The sequence below is a fragment of the Dama dama genome, chromosome 11, assembly GCF_033118175.1.
Source record: "Dama dama isolate Ldn47 chromosome 11, ASM3311817v1, whole genome shotgun sequence".
NCBI classification, from domain to species: Eukaryota; Metazoa; Chordata; class Mammalia; order Artiodactyla; family Cervidae; genus Dama; species Dama dama.
In genome coordinates, this window is record NC_083691.1 from 98,629,578 (window position 1) to 98,656,121 (window position 26,544).

Consider the following 26,544-nt stretch of genomic DNA (forward strand, 5'->3'; position numbering starts at 1 on the left):
CACTGCTTGTGGTCTAATTCCTTCTGCACCTGTCTCAACAGTCTGGGAGCACCTATGGGTAGGCACCAGTTGCCTCCACACATCTGAGGAACTCAGCCACCACATCACAGTTTTGTTGGAGACAGAGTGTAGAATGGTGAAGTTACAGGCAGAACTTTTAGCCTAGATACCTCCCCAGCTTCCACTGATTGTGTGGACTTAAAGGCCAGGAGAAGGCAAAAAGAGAAGCTGCAGAATAATGGAACTAGTGAAACATCACAGGGACTTCGCTGGTGGTCCGGGGGTACGACTTTGACCTCCAAAGCAGGGTGATCTGGTTTGATCGCTGGTCTGGTCGGGGAACTAAGGTCCCACATGCCTCGGGGCCAAAAAACCAAAACGTAAAACGGGAACAGTATTGTACTAAATTCGATAAAGACTTTCAAAATGGCCCACACAAAAAAACATCTTAAAGAATCTTTGCAGAAAAGATGAAGAAAAGAACTAGATGAGACTCAGTGGAGTTTGTGTGAAAGTGTTTGTTGCTCAGTCATGTCTGACTCTTTGCGGCCCCATACACTTTAGCCCACCAGGCTCCTCTGTCCATGGGATTTCCCCAGGCAAGAATACTGAAGTGGGTTGCCTTTCCCTTCTCCAGGGGATCTTCCCAACCCAGGGACTGAACCCGGGTCTCCCACACTGCAGCTGGATTCTTTACCATCTGAGCCACCCAGGACAGAAGTGATTGGAAAATCGAGGATCACGTACTCTGCAAAGTGAAGGTGAATAACAAATCCATTCTAACCCATGCCTTGGGGTATATCCTGTGATGTTCTCATTTCTTAGGACAACAAACTGAAATCCTGACTTTGTGGAGCTAAAGGTGATTGGTTTACGACAAGTTTAACTGTGACATCAGATTTCTCCTGAAACCTGTCCTGCTGCCAGATGGAGTAGCAATAAGCTATCAAGAAGGGCCTCAAAGGAAGGTGGTTCTATTTGTCCTGCTTTTTGTCTTTTGATGTCAGTTCTCCACTAACCTTTGTCCAGGGGGAATTCTGCTGTCTTCCTGGATAAGCCCATTGAGTCCATCGTTGAAGCTTGCCCTTTGCAGCTGTCCTTTCTCTGTGACATATGCCTCTGCTTCTAGAATGTTTCTGAATGCTTTCATTTCCTTCCTGAGAGAGAAAAAAATGGGGAAAGTGGAGTGAAATGTATCTTTTTAATATTCATCCACTCAACAAGATTTTGTCAGCTGCTGAAGATATAAGCAGAGGGGTACAGGAATGCTGCAGGGACTCAAACCCAGTCAAACAGATCTGGGTTTGAATTCTGGTTGGATCACTTACTAGAGCCTCCATCACTGTTTGTATCAGTTTGTATTGGGTTATTTATTTATTTTTGCCTATGCTGGGTCTTCGTTGCTGCCCACGGGCTTTCTCTAGTTACGGTGCTGGGGCTTCTTATTGCAGTGTCTTCTCTTGCTGCAGATCACAGTGCTCGAGACAAGTGGGCTTCAGCAGCTGTGGCCCTGAGGCTCAGTAGTTTTGGCGCATGGGCTTAGTTGCCTTGCAGCATGTGGGATCTTAGTTCCCAGATCAGGGATCGAACCAGTGTCCCTTGCATTGGCAGGTGGATTCTTAACCATTGGATCACCAGGGAAGTCCTGTATTTTATTAGTATTTGTACTATTGATCTCTCAGGGCCTCCAGTTTCCTTCCCATAGAATGGGGAGCTCCCTGGGCTATTTAATCTTTTGGCCAGTCTTGTGGACATGGTTTAGTTAAATGCTAGTGCTTTCTTCTGCATGGAAATTGCCTGTCATTGAGCATTGTACAACAAGGCTTTGGGCTTTCCATTCCCAAGAGATATGTCAGACAAGATATATCAAACAATGTATCAAAGGTTGTATCCGAGTAGGTTTAAGCCTTTATTACTTACATCAGGTCATGAAATTTTTGCCAGCTTGCTACTAGGAATTGTCATTGTCATAGACTATAAGAAATCTGGCCCTCAAGCCAGTTACTAACCCAAGTCCTAGTACCAAACGATACTAAAAAAAACAGGCAGACCACACACCTCTCAATAGATGATTATCTATTTGGTTCTCAAGTTAACCTCCAACGTTACAGAAATGGTGATAGATTAGGACATGGAGCTCCTGAGAAAGGGACAGGAGAGCTTGGTGTAGCGGAAAAATCAGAAGCTTTAGCACTCAAATGATCTGCATTTAAACCCTAGTTTATTTATCTTCTTGCTAGTTGCTAAAGCTAGTCCTGGTCTCTTCGTCGGTAAACTGAGGATAACGATGCCCATTAGTGGGGATGTCGCGAGGGCCAGAGACAGTGGGTGAGGCGCCTGGACCCGCGGAGCCTCGGAAGCTTGCTGGATTAGGGCGGGAGCTGGCCCGGGACCGGCCACCGGGAATGCTGCCCAGGCGGGTACAGCGGGTTGGGGACCGCAGTTGGGGGAAGGCGCTCAGGCCGCGGCAGCCCGGGTGGTCGGGTCGCACGCCAGGCGGAGGCCGGGGGCTCCCCAGGGTCTTTTGTTGGCAGCTTGAGCGGCCTCCGCGCACACGCCCGAGAGGATTAAAGCCAGATGTGGCGGCCCGGCGCCGCCGAGCGCTCAGAGCCCGGGCCGGAGACCCAGACGCTGGTCCAGACCCGGCGGTGACAGTGAGTGAAGCGGGGAGATCTCACGAGAACGGTACAGGCTGCGAGGCGGCGCCCCTAAATGACAACCGGGCGGGCCTCCGGCCGGCGGCTGGGCCGCGCGGGGGCGCCCGGGGGACGGCACAGGCGGCCAATGGCTGGCGGGGTCCCGGGCGGGGCCGGGCGCGGGGGCCGCGGCGCTCCGGCGGCGGGGCGGAGCCGCGCGGGGAGGCGGGGGCGCCCGGCGGCTGCTCGGTGGCGGCTCGTCGGCGGCCGCGGCAGGACTGGCAGCGCCGGCGGCGGGTGAGGGGTTCGCGGCGGCGGCGTGCGGGCAGCTTCGGGGGGGGTGGCGCAGGGCGGCTGCGCGGAGGGCGCGGGATGGAGGGGCGGCGCCGGGTCGCGGGAGATCCACCTGCTGGTAACGGAGCCGCGGGCGCCGCGGCCGGGCCCGGAGCTCGTGCGCCTCTGGCTATGCGGGGCCGTCTCGGGGCGCGGGCAGGCTGGGCCTCGGGGGCGGGCGCGGGCCGGGCCTCCCTGGGCGCGCCGTCAGCCCCGCTCCGCCGCCGCCGCAGCCCCTCGGTGCCGCGCGCTCTCTCGGTGGCCGGCTGGGCGCCTGGTGCGCTCTCGGCGCTCCGTGGCGCGGCGGGGTTCGCCGACTTTGGGGCAAAGTGAAGGAAAGTGGGGGTTTGGGGGGTGAGGCAGAGTTGCTTGCGGGACTGCCCCATGGCTCACGCCCGTCCCGGAATCGGCGGCGTCCCGGGGCCGCGGGGCAGGTGGGGCGGGGGCGAGGCGGGCCGGGGTTGCTCCCGAGGCGTGCACCGTTCTGGCGAATTTTCCTACAAAGTCAAGACCTGCGGGTCCTATGTGTAAGCGCACCCCCATCCCCAGGCCTCAGGTCCCCGCTGTCGAGGAGGCTGCGAGTGGGATCCTCGGGTCGGGGCCAGGTGATCCCCCCCGAGGGTAGCACCAGGTGGCAGCGGGAAGGCGTGTTTTATGAGCTGGCAGGCAGACCACTCGCGCGCCCGCTTTTTATTTCTCGCAGCGAGTGTTTCTCTGGAGCCCGTTCATTGCTTTCAGTCCGGATTGCGAAATAGAAGCAGGCGCAGTGTCTGTTTTCAGCGCGCTCCGTATATTTTGCTTTTGTGCTTTTGCTGCCGGACGACTTCTGGCCAAAGAAAACGGCAACGTCATTCCTTTGAATTTAGACGCTAAATTTAGAAGTGAATAATATGCTTTTAATGGTTTATCTTTCTTTTTCTGAATGTTAAAAAACAACAACACTGTCATTAACAGGTTATCCTAACAAAGGTTTCTTTAGCTCGGACCGTGTACATCTGAAAACGCACAGGATGATGAAGTTATGTAAGCTGTATTAAGGAAAAATAGAAATCCTATTATAAATATAAAACCAATGGATTTTAACAAAACCGCGATGAATCAAGTTACAGGGCTTACATCATGGTATTCATAAGGGTGCCTTTCCTTCAGGCACCCCTGTTCTGTCTGGAATGGCAGTGAAATATGTCAAGCATTTTTAGCCATGGAACATACTATTTCGGAGAACACTTTAAAATCAAAGGTTAGGTATCTAATAATAACATACGACTGCAGCCCTTAAAAGACGGTTAATAAAGCAGGCTTTTTCCAGTCTGAGATCTGGAGTTGAAAGTTCCAAACATCTTTGTCAGGATGAAGAAGATGACCAGTAACTTTAGCCACTGCCTTTTTGTTGTTAAGGATTCCGATGTGTTAAGTGATAGTCTCAGAGAGCGTCAAGGTGTTAGATTGAAATTTCTGTGAGTGTGGACGCTGACAACAAATATGGGTCACTTCTCCTGCCTTAGGTAGTCAGTCAACCCACAGGGCTCTTGGCTGTCTAAACTACCTCTCCTGGTTTGAGAACGTAGGGATCACTGGTTTTGCTCTTTTATGGTGCAACTAAACTTCATTAGTGTGGAAACCCTGATTAAAAATGTATGACAATATTCTGAGTAAAATGCCCTCGTATTTCTCGTGCCGAATTTCAGGCCCTATTTGTTAGTAGAGTTAATTATAAACACTTTCTTCAAACCAGAGATGAATAACTTCCTGGATCCAATATTTAGTATTCCTTATGTTTTTCATGTTACCAATACTGTATCTATAATCTACTTTCATTATGGAGTTCATTCACTTTTACTTGTCTGTCTACCCGTTTATACTGACTTTCATACAAATAAGTATTTAATAAAACTGTGCTTCAAAAATCCTTCATTTTCTACTTCTTCACTTCCCCTTCCCAGTGATTACTGATTGAATGTTTATTCTAATAATCTGTATACTTCTGGATCTCTTATCAGGACAGTATCTTTTTTGAAGTAAAGTGGGGCTCAGGTGGGGCTATAGCAACAGAAAGTTATATGCATCTTCATATAATGCCATGAAAAAATTAAAATTCCAAGTTACATAATTCACTGAGTTAGCCCTTCTTTTTTTTTTTATAATCAGAATCATTATCAAGTGCTTAAAAAAATTTTATCTGGGTGTGCTGAGTCTTAGTTACAGCATGTGGGATCTTGTTCCCTGACCAGGGATCAAACCCCGGCCCCTGCATTGGGATCACAGAGTCAGCTACTGGGCCACCGGGGAAGTCCCTTGAGTGCTTATTGATATGTTAATAAGACAGCATATTAGACACTTATGGAATTGAGTTGAAACTCTGGGATTTCACCGTGAAGACTGTTGACATGGATATGTTAGGTGAATAACTTTGGTTTTAGAAAATAGTCATAATGAACGTGAGAGTATCTTTGGAAATTCTTGATTGCAGAGAGTAAGGGGAAGCAAGGAAGTAGAAAAGTTCAGTGCCTCTAGAGTATTATGTCAATAACGCAGAGCTGCTGGTCAAGGAGGGTTCACAGGCTGCTTGGGTGTGAGTCAGGGAGAGGAGGGCCCAGCCCAGGGTACAGGAAGTGAGAAATTCATTCAGGTTTTAAGTTGAAACTTTGAAGTTTCCTGTGAATTTTGCAGTTTATTCCATAATAGATCCATATTCGTTGTAGAGTCTTTTTTTTTTTAATTCACACTTTAAACTGTTGGGTAAAGGTAACACCTTGGGAAGATTCTCCAGTGTAACCTGAGGCTTAGAGTACTACCCCTGGAGCTTCTTTTCTTTCAGAGGACTGCGGTGCAGAGAGGCAGAGGGTGGGAGATGAGAACTTGGACTTTGGAGTCATGCAAATTAGGGTTCCTTCTCTGGGTTCATTTCATTATGTGTAAAGTAGGGCTAGCAGTGCCTGCCTCAAGGGAGCTTGTGAAGATTCCGAGCACCTGAGGAAATGCTCAGTGAGTTGTAGTGTCTGTCATCATCATTATTAATCCAGATGATCTTTTCTCACCAGTGGAGGTTTCTAGCAACGGTCAGTTTTACAAACCAGCTGAGATGGTCATTTCTGAATTGCCTACAGATGGCTGCTTTAGTCAGAGAGAATTGTTCTTCGGGCTTCCCAGGCCTTTTTGGAGTTGCATTAACTCATCCTACTGGAGTGACACTGAGTGGATTGCCAAGTGCATCTCGTGGTCCCCTGGGGCCACCAGGAATCAACGCACATCTTGTCTGGCCTGACGTGCCCCGAGGGAATGAAATTGTTTCTGTGCAGAGAGGCCTAAACCAGTGACTGGCTGCAGGTTTTTGGTTTTGTTTGATTTGTTTTTATTAATACAGTTAACATTTATTGAGAACCTAGAATTGTACTAGGTGACTATGCTTAAGTACTTCCAGGGACATGATTTCATTTTATTTCCTTTTTAAAAGGTTTATCATTTTTGGTTGTGCTGGGTTTCTCTTGCTTCGAGTGGGGTTTCTCTAGTTGTGGCCAGTGGGGGCTGCTCTCTCTAGTTGTGGTGTGCGGGCTTCTCATTGTGGTGGCTTCTGTTGTGGGGAGTTTGGGCTCCAGGGCTCGCAGGCTTCAGTAGTTGGAGCGCATGGCCTCAGCAGTTGTGGTGCATTGACTCAGTTGCTTTGCGGAACGTGGATCCTCCCAGACCAGGGATCCAACCCGTGACCCAGATTCTCGACCACTAGACCACCTCTTTCCATTTTCTGAACAGCTCTGCTAGATGGAGGTGATCTCCAGATTTCCTGAGTTAAAGCAATGCTCAGTGGTTAATCCTGGGTCCTGTGGTATCCTGGTTGGATTGCCATGTTTTCAAAATGCCAAAATAATCCCAGTTTACACCTGGGGAGCAGGTTAATTGTTGGAAAAATGACATTTATCTTATGATGATGATCAGTAGCGGTCATCACTGTAACCTTTTTATTATTTATGAGAACAGGAGGAGCTGAGACAGTTAGCTTTCTCAGTTCCTGGATGAAACCACAAAGCTGAGAAAATTGACATGCCTGAAGTCATGCAAGTAATGGTGGGGCTGGATCTAGGACCCAGGGCTTTTGACCCTTGTAAGTTGTAGTCTGTTTTCTTTAAAAATTTTGAACCATTAACTATCATTGTGCAATAGGAGGATAGTAGAGAGTGAAGATTGTTACTTAGGAACCATTGTGTGATCTTTAGAGTTCTCATGGGCCCCACCTCGCCTGCCTTTACATGAGTAACCATGACTCTCTTTCCACAGACACAGCAGAACCAACGAGCAGGGAGTAGAGTTGAAAGCTTTTTTTCCCTGGAGGAGAGGAACCACATCACTCTAGGCTATCACATGAGTCATTTGGATGTGGGGGGTAATCTACAGATACAGTGTAGCCCAGCCAAGAATCTGTTTGTAACAGTGACTGATAAATGAAGAAACCAGTATTGTGCATCCTTGAGCAAGTTTTTCTTTCTCTTTTCCCCTTGAATAGGGAGAAAGAAGCATCCACCTATGAAGACGGTGCAGACAGTCCTGAATAGTAATTGTGGATGGTGTGGCTGCCAGATTAGTTCTGCTGAGCATCTGAAATGAACCTCTCCTATTGATTGTTTCAACTGGCCCTGAGCCAGGAGTACTGGGTTTGCTTGACTTCAGGATAAAAAGAAACGGTCTTGGTCATCATCGTAAACATATGAACCAGTGTGATGGTGAAATGAGATGAGGCTCCGAAATGGAACTGTAGCCACTGTTTTAGCATTTATCACCTCGTTCCTCACTTTATCTTGGTATACGACATGGCAAAATGGGAAAGGTAAGGAAAACGTCTCCAGAAAAACGTTCGTGGAATGAGGTTGGTTTTTTGCTTTGTCAACGGTGCATAAACGCTCTGAGTTAAATGCCCCTACAGTCTGCGTGTTTCATGCTCTCTGCTGGCGGCCTGCCAGTTTCTTTCTGACACCGAAATGAAACAGTTTTCTTGGACAGAGGAGACAAAATTTCTCATTTGAATGGGGTTTGCTTTGTTTCTTGATTTCTTGTAATTGCTCTTGTAGAAACATGCTCATCAGCGGTTTGTGTTATAAATGACAGCCAAGTTCAGTAATGAAGACTTTCATTTTGGCGTTTTATTTTTTATTATTAAACATCATCAATGTTTAATAAGCTTCCTAGTACCGGATGTTGTATGAAACACTTAGAAGGACACAGTGGCTTCATGAAATTTATATGCTGATTATTCTAATGATTTGGTGCTGTGTAGTTAATGATTTAAATCGTATGTGTTGATAGGTTGCTCTTTAGGCAAAAGTATTTTTGAAGTGGGTGAGGAGAAATTCCGATCTGAAATTTTAAAAATTAATTCTGTTGAGACTATTGAACTGTGTTTTTAAGGAAGGTTATCTGTTTAGAGATTGGAACTGTATTGAAGGATAATGCATTTCTTTGCTTTTCTTGGAAAATGTTTACAGTAAATTCCTACCCCTATTTTTATTATTTATAGACTTTTAAATAAATAATTTGTTTGCATATGGCTGCCCTAGTTGCAGCCACATAGATTGCAGTCTGTGGGCTTTCTCTGGTTGCAGTGAGCAGGGGCTACTCTAGATGCAGCGCATGACCTTCTCTTGCAGTGGCTTGTTGCAGAGGACGGGCTGCAGGTAGGTTCACAGGCTTAGTTGTGCAACCACATATGGGATCTTCCCAGACCGGAGAGCAAGCCTGTGTCCCCTGCATTGGCAGGTGAATTCCTAACTACTGGACCGCCAGGGAAGTCTCCTACCTCTTCTTTTTACATATCTCTTTTCCTCATATTAGTCTAGGAAATATTAATGGCAAGAAGAATGGACATTTGAGTCAGGGTAGAGTAGTAGTTATCACCTGGTTATCAAAAGGTGCTATTGTTGGCATTATTGACTTGCATGAAGGTAACTTTATTCCTTATTACTTTTTCTCTGGTGTGTGTGTAGATATGTATATATCTGTGTCGGTGTGTATGTATTCATGAAATAAACTGATATAAGCGGGCAAATGTACTCTATGCTTTGAGCAAGTTTAGTATTGTTTTTCTTTTTCTCTGAGTTGGGGTCTAATTTTGGAAGGCATTCTTTGGGGGGGAAAATGAATGAAACACTTACTGAAGATCTTTCTTCTTCATAGACAAATATATACATTTTAGATTTCATTTTTTAATCATACCAAAAGGAGAAGACTTACTTAGGAAGAACTTACAGTAGTTAATCAAACTATTGCTTGGCCCTGACGAGAGCAGAACAGATGACTGGCTTTAAATAAAGATGACTTAGAAAATAAGAGAGTTAATCATAAGAGTAAATGAAGTTTTTTCTTATCAGGAAACTTATCTACCCAGAAAGTTATAGTACCAGAAACTTGACCCTTTTAACTGTGTCTTATTTAAAGTGTTAACACTTTTGGAATCTCCATTCTGTCTATCTTATTTCTTATGTAAAGCCATTAATAAGCATTATTTTTGTGTGTGTTAGGTTGCCTTTAGAATCAATATTAATTAAAAAGAATATACAGATTCTGTCACCAGAATGTGGAAGAATGTGGTATTAGAGACCAGAATGTGGTATTAGAAACACACAAAACGTCTCTTTTCTTTGGTTATCACTCTGAGCGGTTCTGTAATCCTCCTGTGCATGTTTTTCTCCGTGGTGTTTCGTCTGAACTCTTCCAGGTATCAGCAGAGGTCTCCTGTCGTGCTTGTAAAATCCCCTGTGCTTTAATGACATCGTTTATGTAACCACTCTAACTGCTGAGCATTTGGATTCTTTCTAGATGGTTCTGGCAGTCAGCCTGGATTTTCCAGAGCCGGCCTCATTTCAGATGTTTAGTTCTTGTATACTCATAAGCCACATGCTCTGCTTTTTATATTGAGAGCGTGGTTTCCGTAATTGCTGGATGTTGCTGGACTCAGAGTTTTCATTTTTCCTGCATGCATCACTGCCTTTTCCCGCACCCACCTTGTGCCTATCTCTATATTATGTGCTATGAATATGATGGGGAAGAAGAAACTACACAGCTTGGAAATCTCAGGGACCAGTGGGGGAAGGTGCAAGTAAAAAAATGTGATACCATCCGATAGACGGAGATAGAAGCAGCAGCAGAGTGCATATTATATCTTATGAGACAATAACATAGTCTCATTTAATCCTCATAACAACCCTAGGAAGTATGATTACTCACTTGCTATAGATGAGGAAACCAAGGCTGAGTGTAAGAAACTTGGCAAGGTCATACATTAAGTGGAAGAGTGAAGTTTAAACTCGGTCAAGCTGGCTCCAGAGATGATGCTCTTAGCTGTTTGTCTGCTGCCCAGAAGAGCAGAGACCAGGCAGATTAGGGGAGAGTGGGCATGGCAGGTAGAGGGAGCTGCCTTTACTTTCATGAAGCTCTGAGAGAGTGTGGCATATTTGTGCTTTGGAATTATATTCATTGTGGTTGGCAGATTGGGTTCCAGGAGTGTCCAAGGGTTTAGCTGGTAATCCCAGTGTGGTCCCTATCATATTTATCCTAGGTCTTCACTGACCACTTGAAAGAATAAATGAGCTGGTCCATGGGATTGGCATAATTTGGGGAAGGTATCAGTAACTCCACTAGGAAAGCTGGAGTTCAGGCCAGGGTACGAGTTTCTGCAGGGTATACTGGATTCTCACATAAAAAAATGAGACAGAATTCCAAGTATGTGGAAAGCACAGTGGGAAAGTTGTAAGCAGGTGTGAGAGTGGGATGAGAGTAATTGCATGTCTTACTCGTGTGTGTGTGTATTGGGGGGGGTTGGTTCTGCTAATGAATTTCCTGTTTTGGTCAGGCACAATCCAGAAACTGGACATCTTAGACCCCTGTCCTTAGGGATACCTAACATTCATGTATGTGTTTCTGTGTGGACATGTATTTTCATTTCTCTTTATCTAGAAGTAGAATTGCTGGGTCGTGTGGTAACTCTATATTTAATCACTTGAGGAGCTGCCAGATTTTTTTCCCAAAGAAGCTGGGCCATTGTGCATTTCCTCCAACAGGATATGAGGGTTACCATTTCTTTACATTCTTGATGATACATGTTTCCTGGCTTTTGGAGTCTACTTGTCCTAGTGGTAGCGAAGTAGTATATCATTATGGTTTTTATTTGCATTTCTAATAATGTATAGCATCTTTTTATGTACTTATTAGCCATTTGTATATCTTCTTCAGAAAAAAAAAGTCTATTCAGGGTCTCTGCATATTTAAAAATTCAAAAAAAAATTTAAACTTTAAGAATTCTTTATTCTAAGGCAAAAATACAGTAAGGGTAGTGGATCAACCACCTATATACCTAATTAAAAGACAAAGCTAGTAAAATCATAAAACTATCAATAAAAATATATACACACAATAATTAGGGAGTGGACAAAGTAAAAATATATAAAAGATGAGATAAAAAATGTAAAATGAGGGGGTGGAATTAAAAAAAAAAAAGTATGCTAAGTCATTTCAGTCACATCCAACTCTCTATGACCCTATGGACTGTAGCCTGCCAGACTCCTCTGTCCATGGGGTGCCCAACATAGGAACACCTAAATACATAAAGCAGTTATTAATAGACATAAAGGGAGTAATTAACAATATAGTGAGTAGGGAACTTTAACATCCCACTTAAATCAGTGTGGATAGATCATCCAGACAATAAGGAAACTTTGGCATTAAATGGCACATCAGGTCAGATAGATTAAATATATATAGGACTTTCAACTCCAAAAGAGCAGAATACTCATTCTTCTCAAGTGTGCGTGTAATCAATATTCTCCAGGATAGATCACATGCTAGGCCACAAAGCAAGTCTCAGAAGTGTTAAAAATATTTAAATCATATCTAGCACCTTTTCTGACCACTGCAGTATGAGGCTAGGAATCAACTACTGGAAAAAAAAATATGTGGAGTCTAAACAATATGCTAGTAAACAATCAGTGGATCATTGAAGATATCGAAGAGGAAATAAAAATATACCTTGAGACAAATGAAGATGGAAACACAGCATTCCAAGATTTATGGGACACAGAGAAGACATTTCTAAGAGGGAAGTGTGTAGCAATACAGGCTTACCTTGGGAAACAGTAACAATCTCAAACACTCTAACCTTACACATAAAGGAATGAGAAAAAGAATAACAAAGCCCCAAGTTAGTACAAGTAAGGAAATAATAAAGATCAGAGTGGGAGTAAATGAAATAGAGATGAAAAAAGCAGCAGCAGAGATGAATGAAAGAAACTAAGATCTGGTCCTTTGAAAAGATAAACAAAATCAATAAACCTTTAGCTGGACTCCTCAAGAATAAAAGAAGGCCCAAATAAAATAAAAAATGAAAGAGAAGTTACAACTGATACTACAGAAATACAAAATGTAAGAGATTACTATGAAAATTTGTATGTTAGCAAATTGCACCACCTAGAAATAATGGATGAATTCCTAGAAACATAGATTCTTCCAAGATTGAATCAGTAAGAAATAGAAAATATGAGCAAACTGATTACCTTAATGAAGTTAAATCAGTAATTAAAGAGAAAAAAAAAAAACTCCCAAAGAACAAATGTCCAGGACCAGATAGCTTCACAAGTGAGTTCTATCAAACATTTAAAGAAACATTTGAATACTTCTCAAAGTATTCCAAAAAGTTGAAGAGGAAGGAGCACTTTCAAATTTAGTCTATGAGGCCAGCACTACCCTGGTACCCAGACCAGGCAAAAATATCATGCACAAAAAATTATAGGCCAATATCCTGTATGAACATAGATGTAAAAATCCTCAACAAATTATTAGCAAACTGAATCAGCAATACATAAAGTTTCATACATCACAATCAAGTGGGGTTTATCCCAGGGGTGCAAAGATGGTTTAATATTCACCAATCAAGCAACATGATACACCCCATTAGAAACATTAAGGATAAAAGTCATGTGATCATCTCAACATATACAGAAAAATATTTTGATAAAGTTCAATATCCATTTATGATAAAAACTCTCAACAGAGTGGGCATAGAGGGAACATACCTCAGTATAATAAAGGCTGTGTATGACATACAGCTAACATCATACTCAACAATGATACAGGCTTACAGTTAAGTCATAGGAATGTAACATAGCATAAGGAAAATAGTCAATAATACTGTACTGATTTTGTATGGTAATGTCATAGACTTGTCATGATTATTTCATAATGTATTTGATTGTCAGATCCCTATGTCGTACACCTGAAACTAACATATTGTACATCAGCTGTATTTCAGTATTTAAAAAGGGAAAAAAGAAAAAGTTCTTTCTAGATACAAGCTCCTTGTGAGGAATGTGATTTGCAAATATTTTCTATCATTCTGTGGGTCATCTTTTCATATTCTTGATGGTGTTCTGTGAAGTGCCAAAGTTTTAAATTTTTATGAAGTCCAGTCTATTTTTTGTTGTTGTTGCTTGTCCTTTTGGCATCGTGTTTAAGAATCTACTGCCAAATCTAAGATCATGAAAATTTTCCTATGTTTTGTTTCGCTCTTCAGTTCAGTTCAGTTGCTCAGTCGTGTCCGACCCTTTGCGACCCCATGGACTGCATGTTTTGCTCTTACATTCGGTCTTTAATCAATTTTAAGTTAATTTCTGTATGTGGGGTAAAGTAAAGGACCCATTCCATTCTTTTGCATGTGACTGTCCAGTTGCCCCATAATATTTGTTGTGTCTGCTGTAAATAACATGTAATTGGATCATGCTTTTTTAAAAATCCAGCCTAATAGTGTCTACCTTTTGACTGGACTATTATTCATCTACATTTATATGATACTGATGCAGTTTGATTTATAGATGCCATCTTACTCTTTAGTTTTCATATGTCTCATGTCTTTTTTGTTTCTGTATTCCCGCTTTACTTTTTTTTCGCATTGATTGAATATTTTCTAATGTAGCATTTTCATTTTGTTAGTGACATTTTCCACTATTTTTTGAGTATTTTTAGTGATTATTCCAGAGTTCACCGTGTACCTTTCAGCTTATTGTATTCAAATTCGAGTTTATACTAGTTAATTCTAGTAATATATAGAAAGTTACTCCTATTTAGCTCTATTCCTTTTCTCCTTTGTTTTGTGACACTGTTGTTACACACATTACATCTGTTAATGTTATAAACCCAGCAATACATTGTTACAATTATTAATCATTACACCACCTGTTATTCTTTCCTTAGCACATAGCAGCTTTTTTTTACCCCCTGTCTACCTTTTTTTGTGCTGTTTTTAGCAACTTTATTACATTCCCATGTGTTACAGATTCAACAATGCATTATATGCATATCATTTTATGAAGTTTATAAATCAGTTGAGGGCAAGGAGAAAATGCGCATCAGCAATTGTATAATTGCTGATGCTGTTTGTGTGGATTTGAATCACTCGTATCAGTTGTTTTCAACCTGGTGGAATTCCCTTAGTATTTCTCATGAGGCAAGTCTGCTAGCAATGAATTCTTGTCAATTTTTGTTTATCTTGTAATGTGTGAATTTTATTTTCATTTTCTAAAAAAATAGCTCTCCTGGATGTGGGGATCTTTGTTGACAAGGTTTTTTATTTGTGTGTATGTGTTTGTTTTTTAGTACTTTGTGTTATCCACTGCCTCTAGCCTCTGTTATTTTTGCTGAGAGGTCAGCTATTAATCTTATTGGGGTCCCCCTTGTAAGTGATAAATCATTTTTCTCTTGATGCTTTCAGGATTCTTTGACTGTCATCCTTTTTACCACGATGTATCTGTTTACGGGTCTTGCCTCCTAGATGTGTAGGTTATTGTTTTTTCAGTCATTTATTTCTTTGAATTTTTTTCAACCTTTCACCTCCTTTTGGTATTTCCATTCCATTTAGGATGATATGTTTAATGGTATCAGTGTTTCTCTGAGGCTCTGTTCTTTTTTTCCCCTCTTTCTTCATCTCATATAGTGTCTATTGATCTGTCTTCAGGTTTGCTGGTTCGTTCTTTTGCTGGTTCCAATCTGTTGAAGCCCTCCGGTGACTTTTTCCTTTCTGACATTCGCCTTTTCAACTCCAGAATTTTCATTTGGTTCTTTTTTAAAATTGCTGTTTCTTAATATTCTTTATTTGATGTAACATTGTCATACCTTCCTTTATTTCTTTAGTGGAGCTTTTTTTTTTTTTAGATCTGAGTATAATTATAATGACTGCTTTGAGGTATTTATGTGGAATCCTATATCTAGTTACGCTCACAGGCAGTTTTTGCAGCCTGCTGTTTTTCTGGTGTATGGGTCCTACTTTCCTATATTTTTGCACATCATAATTTTTTGACACTGCACATTTTTTAGGTAATATATTTTAGTAACACTGGGTACTTCCTCCTCACCTCAGGGCTTGTTTATTAATATTTGTCTATTTGTTTAATGACTGGCTGGATTATTTTAGTGAAATCTGTCCTTCTTCTCACCCCCTCAAGGTTAAGTCTCTGTTGGTGCTCCCTTGGGGATGGGGGTGCATGATTTAGGTGCACCCACAGTCATCCTGATATGACTCCTCGGTGACCACTACACTAATTACTGGCTAATTGTTTATAACAGGGCACTGGAACATACACTCTGCTACCAGCTGATCCATTTGTGACTCCCTTGGAGAAACTTCCTGAGTTCAGTGTTCCATATTTGTTCTGACCACAGGAAGGCTCCTAGCTGTCACTTTTCTTGGTTCTCTTTAGCCGATTAGCCACAGATGCCCACAGCACAGGCCGCCTCTTCATTAAATCCACGATTCTCTCCACTCCCTTCACCCCAACCCCTTGTCTTTCAGAGGGCTCTGTGCTCTGCTGCAAATGAAGCTGATTTCCTTGGGAAAAATTAGGAACTATTTGTTTTAGGGCCCACTTTTCCTCCTGGAGCCAGGGCTCTGGAGGTGGGGTGGGAACAAAAGACAGACTTCTGTCTGGGTGGCACCCCCACCTTACGAGCTGAGCCCTAGTTAAGGAGAAGGGGCTGGCAGCCTTGGGTCTGCCTCACTAGCTGGAGGAAGGTCAGTGGGGACCCCATTGTTCTCAGCACACCGCACTGAAGGTGGAGCCTTGGAGCCTGAGAAGGTCAGAAGTCATATCTTGTTTGCTGTATCTGGTCTCTGTATTTTTATATCATTTTATTTAAAATTATGATTCTCATTGGACACAAAACAGTGAACCAGAGCTTGTAGATTTTTTAAGTTTTTCTTTATGGAATAAAAGCAAAGTGAAAGTTGCTCAGTTGTGTCTGACCCTTTGCGACCCCATGGATTATACAGTCCATGGAATTCTCCAGGCCAGAATACTGGAGTGGGTAGCTGTTCGCTTCTCCAGGGGATCTTCCCAGCCCAGGAATCAAAGCTGAGTCTCCTGCATTGCAGGCAGATTCTTTACCAGCTGAGCTACCAGGGACACCTGGTAGCTTCTTTCAAGTAGAAATCTTCTTTCAAATAGAATATAAAGAAAATTAATGGAAAATCTGGGATTTGGAGTATGCTTTCATGGTTCTGTGTGTGTTGTGTGTTAGTCTCTCGGTTGTGTCCACCTCCTTGCCACCCCATGGACTGTAGGCCCTCCAGGCTCCCCTGTCCATGGAATTGTCCAGGCAAGAATACTGGAGTGGGGGACTTCCCTGGTGGTCCAGTGGCTAAGACTCTATGTTCAATGCAGAGGTTTGGGGTTTGACTTCTGGTCAGGAAGCTAGATCTCACATACTGCAACCAAGACCCTTTGCAGTCAAATAAATAAATTAAAAAAAAAAGAAAAAAGAATACTGGAGTGGGTTGCCATCTCCTTCTCCAAGGGATCTTCCCAACCCAGGAATCGAACCTGGGTCTCCTGCATTGCAGGCAGATTCTTTACCATCTGAGCTATCAGGGAAGCCCTTTCATGGTTCCGGCTCACCCAAACTGTGTAATTGTGCTTCTTGAGTGCTTTCTGTGTATCAGGCATGGTTAGAAGTTTGGGTTACTTTAGTGAGTATATCAGAAATAATCCTGCTGTAGTGTAAGGGAGGAGAGGTTGTTGTTCAGTTGTTTCCAACTCTTTGTGAACCCATGGACTGGGAGGAGAGGGGAGACAGCTAAAAATATATATAAATAAATTAATAAGCTAAAGAATAATGTGTTTTTTAAACTTTCTTATTCTGAAATTTAGATTTTCCAAAAATGTGCACAGTAGTATGTAGAGTTCCCTTATGCCCTCTAATATGAACAGTTTACATAAACACAGAGTGCAATTTTCTAAGCCAAAAAATTCACTTTGATACAAGACTGTTAACTAATTTACAAACCTCATTTTGACTTCACCAGCTTTTTCCCGTTAATGTCCTTCTTCTGTTCTGAGATTCAGAGTAGGACCCCACACTGCATTTAGTTGTTATCTTCCTAGAAGCCTCCTCCTCCATGGAAAATTTCCTTATTTTGTTCTCAGCATTTTTGAAGTGAGTTGGTCAGTTACCTTGTAGAACGTTCCCTAATTGGAGTTCGTCTGATTATTCCTCACGATTAGACCAAGGTAATGCGTTTTTGGTGAGAATACCAGAGAAATGACGCTGTGTTCTTCTTAGTGCCTCATATCAGGAGGTGCCTGAAGCTGACAGGTCTTATCACTGGTTATGTTAACCCTGCTCACTTGGTTAAAGCAAAGTCTGCCAAGCCTCTCCCCTGTAAAGTTACTGTTTTTTCCTTTGTAATTAGTAAGTGTTTTGTGAAAGCATCTTTAAAACTAAGCAGATGTCCTGCTTCTCAGCATACGTTTGCTCACAGGTTTGAACAAGTATTGATGATTTTTGTCTGCGACAGTTACTGCCGTGCCCTCTGCCAAATATGATTTTCTGTTTCCATCACTCCTTCTGTGTTTACTAACTGAAACTTGACTGAAAGGAAGAGATGTTTATTCTCTCTCATTTGTTTATTTATTATTGTATGGGTGTGAACTCATGAGTATGTATTTTGTCCTATGGGTTATAATCCTTAACAGCTGTTAATTATTTTATCGTTAGATTGTCCAGAGGTGGCCATTGGGAGCTCTTTGAGGTGGCTTCTGTGACTTAAGCATTGCTTCAATTTCAAATTTGTTGAGGTGAAATTCACATAACAAAATTAACCTTATTAAAGTGAATAATACATTCATAATGTGCAACCACCATCTTTATCTAGTCTCCATTCATTTTTTGAGCAATTTTTAATTTTCTGTTGCCATAATGTGGTCCAGGATCACTTTGTATTTTCTCTGCCCCAGCCCTGGAACTCATCATTTGTTAAGGAACCTCTAGTTTCTTGAGGAGTGGAGTCTTGGTGGACTCGTTCCTTTGTGGTACCAGCACTCCTTGTCCCTCTTAGTGGACATTGCAAGGCTATTTCTGTTTGCATGTGTGCATGCTAAGTTGCTTCAGTAGGGTCTGACTATTTGTGATCCTATGGACTGTAGCCTGCCGGGGTCCTCTGTCCATGGGATTCTCCAGGCAAGAATACTGACGTGTGTTGCTACGGCCCCCTCCAGGGGATCTTCCTGACCCAGGGATCGAACCTGAGTCTCCTGTGGCTCCTGCATTGCAGGTGGATTCTTTACCACTGAGCCACCAGGGAAACCTATATATGTATATACAGAGAGGCTATATATATATATGTATAAAACCACCATGAGTTCATACTGGTCCCTCTGACTTTAATCCAGTGCTATAGTATTCATTCTTGTCTCCACATTTCCCTATGTCCATAAAAAAACATGGCTGTTAATATCCCAATATAGTAATTATTAGCTAAATCTCAGGGTGTGTGTGTAGGGCTTCCCTTCAAGGGCTTCCCTGGTAACTCAGCTGGTAAAGAATCTGCCCGCAACGCAGGGGACCCCAGTTCGATTCCTGGGTCGGGAAGATCTGCTGGAGAAGGGATAGGCTACGAATTCCAATATTCTTGGTCTCCCCTGGTGGCTCAGACGGTAAAGAATCTGCCTGCAATACAGGAGACCTGGGTTGGGAAGATCCCCTGGAGAAAGGAATGGCTACCCACTTCAGTATTCTGGCCTAGAGAATTTCATGGACAGAGGAACCTGGCGGGCTACAGTCCATGAGGTCGCAAAGAGTCAGACACAATTGAGCGTCTTACACTTTCTTTTCTTAGTAGTTTCAGAATTGCTAACCCATACCCAAGTGAAAAGTAACATTATTTGTACATGGTTCTTTTTGTATTTACTTTCGCAGTTATATAGTCAAATATTTTGCAGAGTTCCTTATTCCTTGTTTTAGTCACTTCCTCCTCAGTGTGGTTACACTGTTTATTTATAACACACATAGGTCCATTTATTACTGTGAATATTCTATTTTGGGTTTCCCCTATATCCTGTGTAATTGCAGTCATGTACATTTTGGATATGTGAAACATTTTCTTGGTTCTGAGACTCACCAGTTGAGGAAAAAAACCTCAGTGTCCTGAGAGAAATGTTCTCATTCCCTCCGCCCCGTTTTCATCCCTTCTTTTTTTCTCCACTGCGCCCACCTGTCCTTTGCAGGTAAATAATCCCATGATTTTCTGGCTTTTTCCTTCCTATATTTCTTGGGGCACCCGTGAGCAGATACACAGACATTTCCCATATCCTTTGCTTTCTTCCATGAGGGATAACACACCATAGATAACGCTTGCTTTTTCACTTAGCAGTGTATGCTGGGAATCATTCCATGTCACTTCATTTCATAGAAATAATCTTCATTGCTTTTTTTTTTTAACAATTTCATAATACTCCATTGTGTGGATGAACCATAAGTTTTCCAGCTACTCTCCTCTCCAGGGACATATGCATATGGTTTTTATACATCTCCCATTCATTCAGTATTTGTGTGTGTACATGTTTTCTGCCAGGCATTGTGCAGGGCCTTGAGTAGTGGAAATCTAGCTTACAGAGGCTTTTATTTGTTGGTTTAATTTTAGCCTTAATTTTTTATCCAGATCATGGGAAATCAAGATCTTAATTTTTTGGAAGAAAACTGGAGTTGTCATCTGTTGTAAACGTGAAAGTCTGAGGGTAGAATGGTTTTGATTAACATTTGATTAAGATTTAAATACCTTATTCAGGCAGGAATTTTTTTTTTTTTTTTGCTGAAGTGTTTTTTGTTTGCCTGTCTAACTTAACACTTAGTTTTCAAAACCAGAAGACAGAAGGTAGGCCAGTTTTTTAGAGGCTCTATTCCATACTTTTTCAACAGGAACCTGAAAGGTGACTTACCACATTATTGACCGGAGACTTATCACAGCCACAGGCATTAATTTCTGCAAAATCCCCCAGTCGATAACATGTTAAAGCAGATTGTAATCATTGTTCATTTTTTAAAGTTTATTTCTGCAGTTTAAAAAGTAGTAAATATTCACGTCAGACATTTTACTTTCTCCCCAGTTGAGATGATGAGATATTTTCTAGCCACGAGGAAGGAGAGGTGGCATGTGAATCCCATCTTCATTTCAGCAGATTTCAGTATTTATTGTCTGCAGAGCAGTTTCCTATCGAATAGGAGTTCGGTAACAGGAGGACTGGATTCCCTGCAGTAGTGGGGAGGGTGGATGTTGTGATGAACCAAGGCGTGTGCAGGTGGCAGAGAAGCCCTGGATGGCAGTAGCATTTGACCTGATGGACCAGAGGCCCAGATGCATGAAGGATGGATGGCAAGCAGGGAGGAATGGAGGCAGTAGGAGAGTCTAGAGACTGGAAGCTTCTGATAGATCAGAAGCAGATATGATAAGAGCCACTGTGGTAGCAGGAAAGGTTGAGAGATCTGAAGGGCCAGGGAGGAGTTCGTGATGAAGAGTGTCATTGTTCTATTACTTTCTCTAAATTTTACTTCCAGTAAAATATCCTGTTTCTTTAGTGTGCGTGTGCTCAGTCACTTCAGCCGCATCTCACTCTTTACGACCCGATGGACTGTAGCCCGCCAGGCCCCCCTGTCTGTGGGATTCTCCAGGCAAGAATACTGGAGTGGGTTGCCATTTCCTTCTCCAGGGGATCTTCCCGACCTGGGAATTGAACCTGCGTCTCTTACACTTGCAGGCCTGCTTGCCTCTCTGAGGATGCTTTATTTACACCCGAGATGCTTATGATCCTCTTGGGTATTTTTTGCAATGAAATATACCTTGTTAGGTTAATAAGGCCTTTTAAACACCCTTTGTTCGTTGTGTTAGTTTTTTCCATGCTGGTATTTTCCGTCTGCAGTACGATTCTTGATTGTCCTCCTGGTAGACATGTTTGTAAACTTAAGCATGTTTTATTAGCATCTTCGGATTATAAGGCCAGCTAGAGTTTTTTCCTCTGAGATGAGGGAATCTAGTCTAGAAGTGTGATCATTTTAGGACAAATCATTCTTCTCTTTTTTGTGTGATCATTGTTCTGATCATCCCTTCCCCTCTCCCATTTTTGTTACACTTCTTAACGTTGACTGAAGACTCTTGGGCTTGCACAAAATCTCCCCCTGCTGCATTTCTTGGTATACAGAGATAGATACAAAATTATATACTTACTTTATAAGGAGATATGCTTTATTAGAAAAAGCACATACTCATCTTTATGTGACAGTCTCCTACTTATTTACATTAACAAAAAATTAACCATATATTCTTTACCTCTTTTTTCGTCATATCAACCTTTTTCTGAAGATTTTTCTTTTTTAGTACTATTTACAAAATGAGTTTACATCTACTTAATATTTTTTTTCCTTCTGCTGTCGCAACTCGTCTACTGACAGTCCTTTTAAAAAGGCTGTTGTCTTACAACTTCTCTGGTGTCCAGTGGTTAAGAACTTGGCCTTCTAGTGCAGGGGGTGTGAGTTTGATCCCTGGTCAGGAAACTAAGATCCATGTGCCATGCAGCATGGCCAAAAGATTTAAAAAAAAAAAAAGGAGAGGAGGAGAAGCTGATGTCTTTATCTCTTTAAAACTCTGACAACTTTGGAAGCATGCTTGCTTTCTTAATCCAACTTCCATGCTTGCAGACAATCCTAATATTTTTCTGAAATAGAAAGTGTGGAATAAGTTGTGCCTTAAGAGTGCTAATTCCTTTCAGGAGGGATCATATTAGAGACCAATATTTGGGTCTCCTTAAGACTTCATGAAGAAATGGCCACCCACTCCAGTATTCTTGCCTGGAGAATCCCGTGGACTGGGGAGCCTGTCAGGGTACAGTCTCCTCCCCGTGCAGGACTCCCATGATGAAGAAAAGTATTGCTGTTGTTCTTAGGAGATGGTCATTGCTTGGTTTTTCCAGTTTAACCCATTGTGGTGCTGTCCTCTGCTTTCTTTATGAGGTTTTATTGATCTCTAAGACTTTGTTCTATGTTCATGAACTCCAGCTCTCAAAAGAGGCATTCTGATAGGATTGGAGTTTTGTAGGGCACCCAGGCAGCCTGGGACTTGTTACTTAAAGGAGAATGTGAAAAGTCGTGTGTGGGATGGGAAAAGCGGGTGTGTGCGCTCCGTCACTTCAGTCATGTCCGGCTCTTTGGTGACCCCATGGACTAGCCTGCCAGGCTCCTCTGCCTCTCTCGTGTCTCCTGCATTGGCAGCTGGATTTTTTACCACTGCGCCACCTGGAAGCCCCCTAGGAAAAGTTTGCACACTGTCCATAGTTCCTCTCTTTCCTCACGTGGTGGTTACTTGAATTTACTTCTTTGTTAATCCTGGGCATCTTCAGTGTGAAGAAACTTCTGTTGATGCCTTGATTACTATTTCAAAGTACTTTAAAAAAGAAAAAAAAAAAAACTTAGAGACAAGTTTCTTCACAAATCCTGTGTATGTGTTATGGAAAAAGAACCGAAATGTTCCAGGAAATATATCCCTAAACGGAATGTCTGGTGCCTTACAACCATGATAGAGTTTTCCCTGGTACCATGTGGTTGATTAATTAAGTCAGTGGAGGTTAAGTTTAAAAACCTGACCTTCAAGATTTGAAAGTAAACTTTACAACAAGATTTGTTGTAAAGTTTTTTGTTGTTGTTGTTGCCTCTCATAATTTGAATTTATCTCAGATTGTCTCACAACTGCAACATTCCTCCAGATCTTTTATCTGTTCCTATTTTTCCTCCTTTTAATCCGTGGGCTTCCCTGATGGTTTAAATGGTAAAGAATCCACCTGCAAAGCAGGAGACATGGGTTCAATTCCTAGATCAGGAAGATCCCCTGGAGAAGGAAATGGCTACCCACTCCAGTATTCTTGCCTGGAGAATCCCATGGACAGAAGAGCCTTGTGGGTTACAGTCCATGGGGTCACAAAGATACATGACTGAGCAACTAACACAAACCCAAGGTTCTGTTAATTTGTAAGCGGTCTGCAGAGAGATAATAATACTGATTAGATCTCTGTTACTGCTATTTCCTGGGCTTTCCAGGTGGCTCAGTGATAAAGAATCCACCTGCAATGCAGGAGATGTGGGTCTGATCCCTGGGTTGGGAAAATCCCCTGGAGAAGGAGATGGCAATCTACTTCTATATTCTTGCCTGGAAAATCCCATGGACAGAGGAACCTGATGGGCTACAGTCCCTGGGATTGCAAAAGTGTCAGATATTACTTAATAGCTAAACAATAATTGCTATTTACTGCTGCTGTTTCAGGAGAAATAAGCCTGTAGTTTCAAAACTGAAGATAAGCACAGAGTTGCCATTTGGGAATGGTAAAGAATGCCATTTGATGGGCTCATTCAGTCCTCACCACAGTTCTAGGGAAATGAGTGAGTATGAAATCCATGTTTGACGTGAAGACACTCAGGCAATTAGTAAATTACTTCATCCCATTCTGTTTTGTGATTGGGGAATGATAGCATCCAAGCCCAGGTGTGTCTGATGCTGTGGCTTGTACCACCTGAAGCCGACTGCCCACGGCAGCAGAGAACAGTCTCCACAGAGGAGCTTCTGGAAGTCCCGTTTTGTTGGCCACCTAATATGGCTCCTTTCATGTGGTTTTTCTAAAATACTACGTTCTTTGGTAGTATTTAATCATGTTCTAGCCCTATTCACTTATGTTGGAATTTTCTTTGAGAGTATGAGATTTCAATTTTAAGAAATTTAGGAAAAACTCCAGTTTAATTTGATTGTTTTTCAGCTAAAAAGTCAGTTCACTCTGCCTTTAGTTAAAGGGTACTTAGGTCATGCAGATAATCTGTTGCAAATTCCCTTTAAATTGTAGTGTCTATGTTATTGGTTGCTGAAGAAGTATGTGTTCATTTGACTGATGATGTTGGGTTTTATTTTGGTATATTAAAGTCTTCCTAGCGACATGTTGCCGTAGTTTAGGATGGTTATAACCTTTTCTTTTTCCCCAGATATAATTATACAGAATCTTAAACTTTCAGACTTTAGGTTTATTGGTCTGATGCAGAGGACACATAAATCCGGGGAATTTTGATGAAAATAAAACACATAGTCAATGTGTTTTATCAAACATCAAATTTAGTATGTTTCCTTTTATTATGGACCTAAAAAGCAGGCTATTGCAGTTGTGCTAGCTGAAAGGACCTTGACATTGAGTAAACCACAGAGGAGAATGTCCTAGACTTGACTTACGTAGTTTGGTTTATAACAGAGTTGATTAAGGTAAACCTAAGGCAGCTGGCAAAAAGATTTATGGGTATTTAGAAAACGTAAGTTTGCACGGTGGAACTTGTTACTTTGAAACCATTTTCAGGGAGTGAGTTATAATGAAGGTCAGGTGTATCATGGAATGTGTGAAATTTTTGACTTGTAACAAATGTTTAAATATTTGGATTAACAGAAGGTCCAGAAAGAACTCTGGAGATGACAAATGACCAGCCTTCCTCTGGCAGAGTAGGACTTGATTCCTTTTTAGAAGTGAAAGGCAAGGTGAATGTAAAGAATATTTAAAAAGTCTTAAGATGCTGTTGATAGTATTTTCTTTTCCTAAGGAGCGATGGCAGTATTATCATTGGATAAAAACAAGAGCCTGGAGCCTTTGGTTCTCTTAGAGCTTACTCTTGGATTTTGGAAAAGTCACATTAACTTTCTGGCTTTGTTTTGGGTTTGATTTTTGTTTTTCTTTTTGCTTTTCATTTTCATGGAAAAATTCTGAAGACTGGGTGAAGTGCTTGAAGGTAAAATGTAAGCAAACAGGTTTTGTTTTTCCCCCTCCAAGGACAAAAACGTGGATCCTGTCAATTACAGAACTTGCCATTTGGGGACAGACGTTAATTGGGTAGTTTCAGAGCATGAATATTTATAAAAAGAAGCAGTGACTGCTGGCAGCCAGCAAAAATGAACTAGGATTGAGTCTAGACAGTGAGTCTCTTAAAGGACAGTGACCATGTCCCCACCCTACCTGACCCCATTTTTGAAAATTTCAAAGTATACAGAAAAAATACAATGAATGATACAGAAATATCCCCTCTAGATTTCTGTATTTACTTCCAGTCTTTTAACTTTTAATAATTAAAGCGTAGCAGACTTCCCTAAAATCTTTCACCCATTTTTTTACTTTGCCCCCTACCTTGACCCAGGCAAACTATATCATGTCTATGTGCTTTTCTAGTCCACTTTTTATACATTAACTTATGTATGTTAATATCCATAAATTATATGTATGTATAGACATAACTTTTTTGTGTTTTATAACATTTACACAAATTGTATAGTGATCTGTGTAACAGTACTACACAAGTCATGTATAATAGCATCTTGTCTTTTCTTTAATCACATCATTTCAGTGTTTCTGAGGTCCATAAACACCTGGAGCTCCCTACGCCATCATTTTTGCAGATGTTACTCTACAGTCATTTTTTACACTGTTCTGTTCTTAGTAAGATTGGTCCAAGTTCTTCTGAACTAGCTGTATAACATGTCCATCCTTGTTCATTCAACACTTGCCTTGACTCTCTTGTCCCTGTATACACGGTAGATAACGTTTAGCACATGATAGCAAAACCTCTGAATTATTCATTTGATTGACGTCTTCAACATGCGCATTGTAGTCCTCATTTCAATGCTTGCATACACTTTATTCTTGGTATTGAGTCATAGGAGTTTTATTGCTAGTTGATTTTTGTTAAGGTCAGAGTGTTCCAAGATGACATATCAGTTGTTCAACTGTAGATAATATTTTTAATGGGCATCATTTATTTCCTCAACAGTTAGGGTGATCATATAATTTATTGTCCAAATCGATGAACTAGAGGGTAATTATTATTACTAGTAGCAGGCTGGGATAAGAGTTGCAACCCACCCCAGTATTCTTGCCTGGAGAAACCTGTGGACAGAGGAGCCTGGCGGGCTGCAGTCCATAGGGTCGCAGAGAGTCAGACTTGACTGAAGTGACTTAGCACGCACAAAGAAAATGACTGGCCACGTTCGAGCAAAACGGAAACTGATTTGCTCATGATGGGAAGTGACGTTCTCAGTGGTTCTCAGAATCACTATGAACCTGTGTACCTGAGAGCCTGTGATCCGGTGCACTCATTAAACACTACGTGGAACCAACCCAGGGTTGCAGTTAATTCCTAAAGAAGGAAGTATAACCAGCAAGAAGGGGAAATTGTTCCCTGGGTGGTGGCAAGCTTGTGCTGACGCAGTCAT

At 41.8% G+C, this 26,544-nt stretch overlaps 1 protein-coding gene across 2 annotated transcripts in view; it reads left to right on the plus strand.

The window, feature by feature from the left end:
* The first annotated feature begins 2,862 nt into the window (after nucleotides 1-2,862).
* The window catches only part of MGAT4A (alpha-1,3-mannosyl-glycoprotein 4-beta-N-acetylglucosaminyltransferase A), a 118,954-nt gene continuing 95,272 nt past the window's right edge, over nucleotides 2,863-26,544 (plus strand). Inside the window, exons 1-2 of one of the 2 annotated variants that reach the window (XM_061155950.1) lie at nucleotides 2,863-2,933; nucleotides 7,468-7,788. In XM_061155950.1, the coding sequence (XP_061011933.1) occupies nucleotides 7,695-7,788 (94 nt within the window). In that variant the 5' untranslated portion in view covers nucleotides 2,863-2,933; nucleotides 7,468-7,694. Of the gene's footprint in view, nucleotides 2,934-5,831; nucleotides 5,955-7,467; nucleotides 7,789-26,544 lie in introns of those variants that run through there. The other variant, XM_061155949.1, reaches the window with a different exon arrangement.